This window comes from Coffea arabica, chromosome 7e, assembly GCF_036785885.1.
Source record: "Coffea arabica cultivar ET-39 chromosome 7e, Coffea Arabica ET-39 HiFi, whole genome shotgun sequence".
NCBI classification, from domain to species: Eukaryota; Viridiplantae; Streptophyta; class Magnoliopsida; order Gentianales; family Rubiaceae; genus Coffea; species Coffea arabica.
This window is the reverse complement of record NC_092323.1, coordinates 5,710,735-5,712,600: the sequence shown is the minus strand read 5'-3', so window position 1 is coordinate 5,712,600 and position 1,866 is coordinate 5,710,735. Positions and strand designations below refer to the sequence as shown.

General features: G+C 45.3%; 1 protein-coding gene across 1 annotated transcript; it reads right to left on the bottom strand.

Moving 5' to 3' along the window:
• Positions 1–582: 582 nt before the first annotated feature.
• LOC113701216 (protein RALF-like 34) lies at positions 583–1,008 on the bottom strand. Its single transcript, XM_027221755.2, has one exon. It carries the CDS (start codon positions 1,006–1,008, stop codon positions 583–585), a length of 426 nt encoding a protein of 141 aa, XP_027077556.1.
• Between the last annotated feature and the right edge of the window lie 858 nt (positions 1,009–1,866).

Here is a 1,866-nt window from a genome sequence, read left to right as displayed (position 1 = left end):
TGGAGGTCGCTGAGGGAACCAGGAAGGTTTGGTCAATTGGTTCCCCCCCCCCCCCCCCCCCCCCAGCTTTCAAGATGGTCATTTGGAAATTGGGCATGGTCATGACTATGGGTTTGCCTGCACCGCAACTTCTTCACTTTGTGTCGAGTGTGCTGCATTCGGATTTCCTGAACTTGCAATTTCCAGTTTATTGCCTGATTCCCCGAAAGATTAACGTTAACACGAAGGCAAATTGTATCCTACAGACGGCACCATATCTCTCTAATAACTGAGAGTCTAATTACTAACAACGAATTTGTTCGAGAATGCATGCAAAAATAAGCAGTGCTTGCTAGGATAAATTCATTAGCAGCTTACACCTCGAAAATGATCGTCTCTCCCTCTCAAGACTCAGCAAATTCTATCCAGTTTTAAATTAACAAACAATTTAAATTGAAGGCACGGATCAGAAAAATATAAAAGCACTCAAGAAAACAGGGGTGTGTGACGACAGTTTTCGAGACCAGAAAGCAAACGATAAGCAGACGCACAAATAAAAAGAAACCACCACGCAGACACAAGATGAAAGGCGAAGGGAATAGTTTATCTGCGGCAACGGGTGATGGCGGAGCAACCTCGGTTATAAGGGTGGACTGGGCCGCTGGCGAAATAGCAGTGATGGGTGTAGTAGGACCTGCCGGAGCGAGGGGGACAGGGGATCCTATTCGCCGACAGGGCCGCGTATGAAATGTAGTACCTCACTCTCCGCCAAAACAGCGATCTCCTGGAACTAGACACGGCATCCTCGTCCATTTCCATGTCGTCGTCATTGTCTCCGACTACATCATCCGCAGCGTCGTAGAGGGACATCATCCCCGCTGGCCATTCCGAGGAATCAGCTTTGAGCTGTAAAGTGGCAGCTTCCTCAGGTTGAGCTAAAACTCTATGAAGTACGAGTGACTTGGACGTGAGGATGAGGAGAAAACTGCAAGCCCAAAACCAAAGGTAGCAGCATTTGGAGCTATCCATGGCCAAAGTTGGGTAGTTGAACTTTGAACGAACAATTTTCTTTCTAGGAGGGAAGAGTGAATTCGACTGTGTTTGGGCAGTACACTGTGTGGGAAGTAGGAGCAGCAAATTACGCTATTCCAGAGAAAAGGGGAAGGTGGTGTAGGGACAAGGAGTCACATGCCATGCAGGCAGGTGCAGCAGTGGGTGAAGGGTGTATGTGACTGTGTGTGTGTGTTTTCTTGGGAGGCTGCAGGCTGCGGGGTTGTGATACAGCTGTGAAGTCATCAATGAGTGTTGCTCTTTGGGCCACACTCCTGTCCACGACCACGCAATCATCAATTCAGGCCGCCTTGTTTGGGATGTCGGTAAGAGTGGGGCTTTCCCTCTTTTCTACCCCTCGAAGATTACTGAAATTCACCGACAAGCCTGGGACTGCGGAAAGGCGTGCTTTTTGTTTAGCGTTTAGTCCACTGCTTATTCATTTTCACTTTTCTTTACTTATCTTTTTTTTTAAAAAAAAATTATTTATTTTTAACAGGAAAAGAATGAGATTTTATCTTATCTGTTATTAGAAATTCTGTTTTTGTCCTATCTGTTATTGTCTAGTATTTACCCCGATTATTTTGGGTCTAATTTCCTTTCCTTTTTTTTTTTAAGTGATTTGTTTGGTATGATGTTTGGTTCGAACTACTGAACATTGAAATTGCAAAATCCCCCACTCTTCGGGTAAACAGATAAACAGGCTAGCCTATTTTGCTTCAGAAAAGTGAGATAGAAAAAGGGAGAGCTAAAACTGCAAAAGGCAGCCAGAGGCTATGGATTTAATTCTTGCAAGCAGCTCATTGGGGATTCTCGAGCAGTGTTTGTCCATCCGGA

What these genes read in the sequence shown, in the direction of transcription:
- LOC113701216 (XM_027221755.2), bottom strand. Translation starts at nt 1,008, where the DNA reads ATGGATAGCTCCAAATGCTGCTACCTTTGGTTTTGGGCTTGCAGTTTT.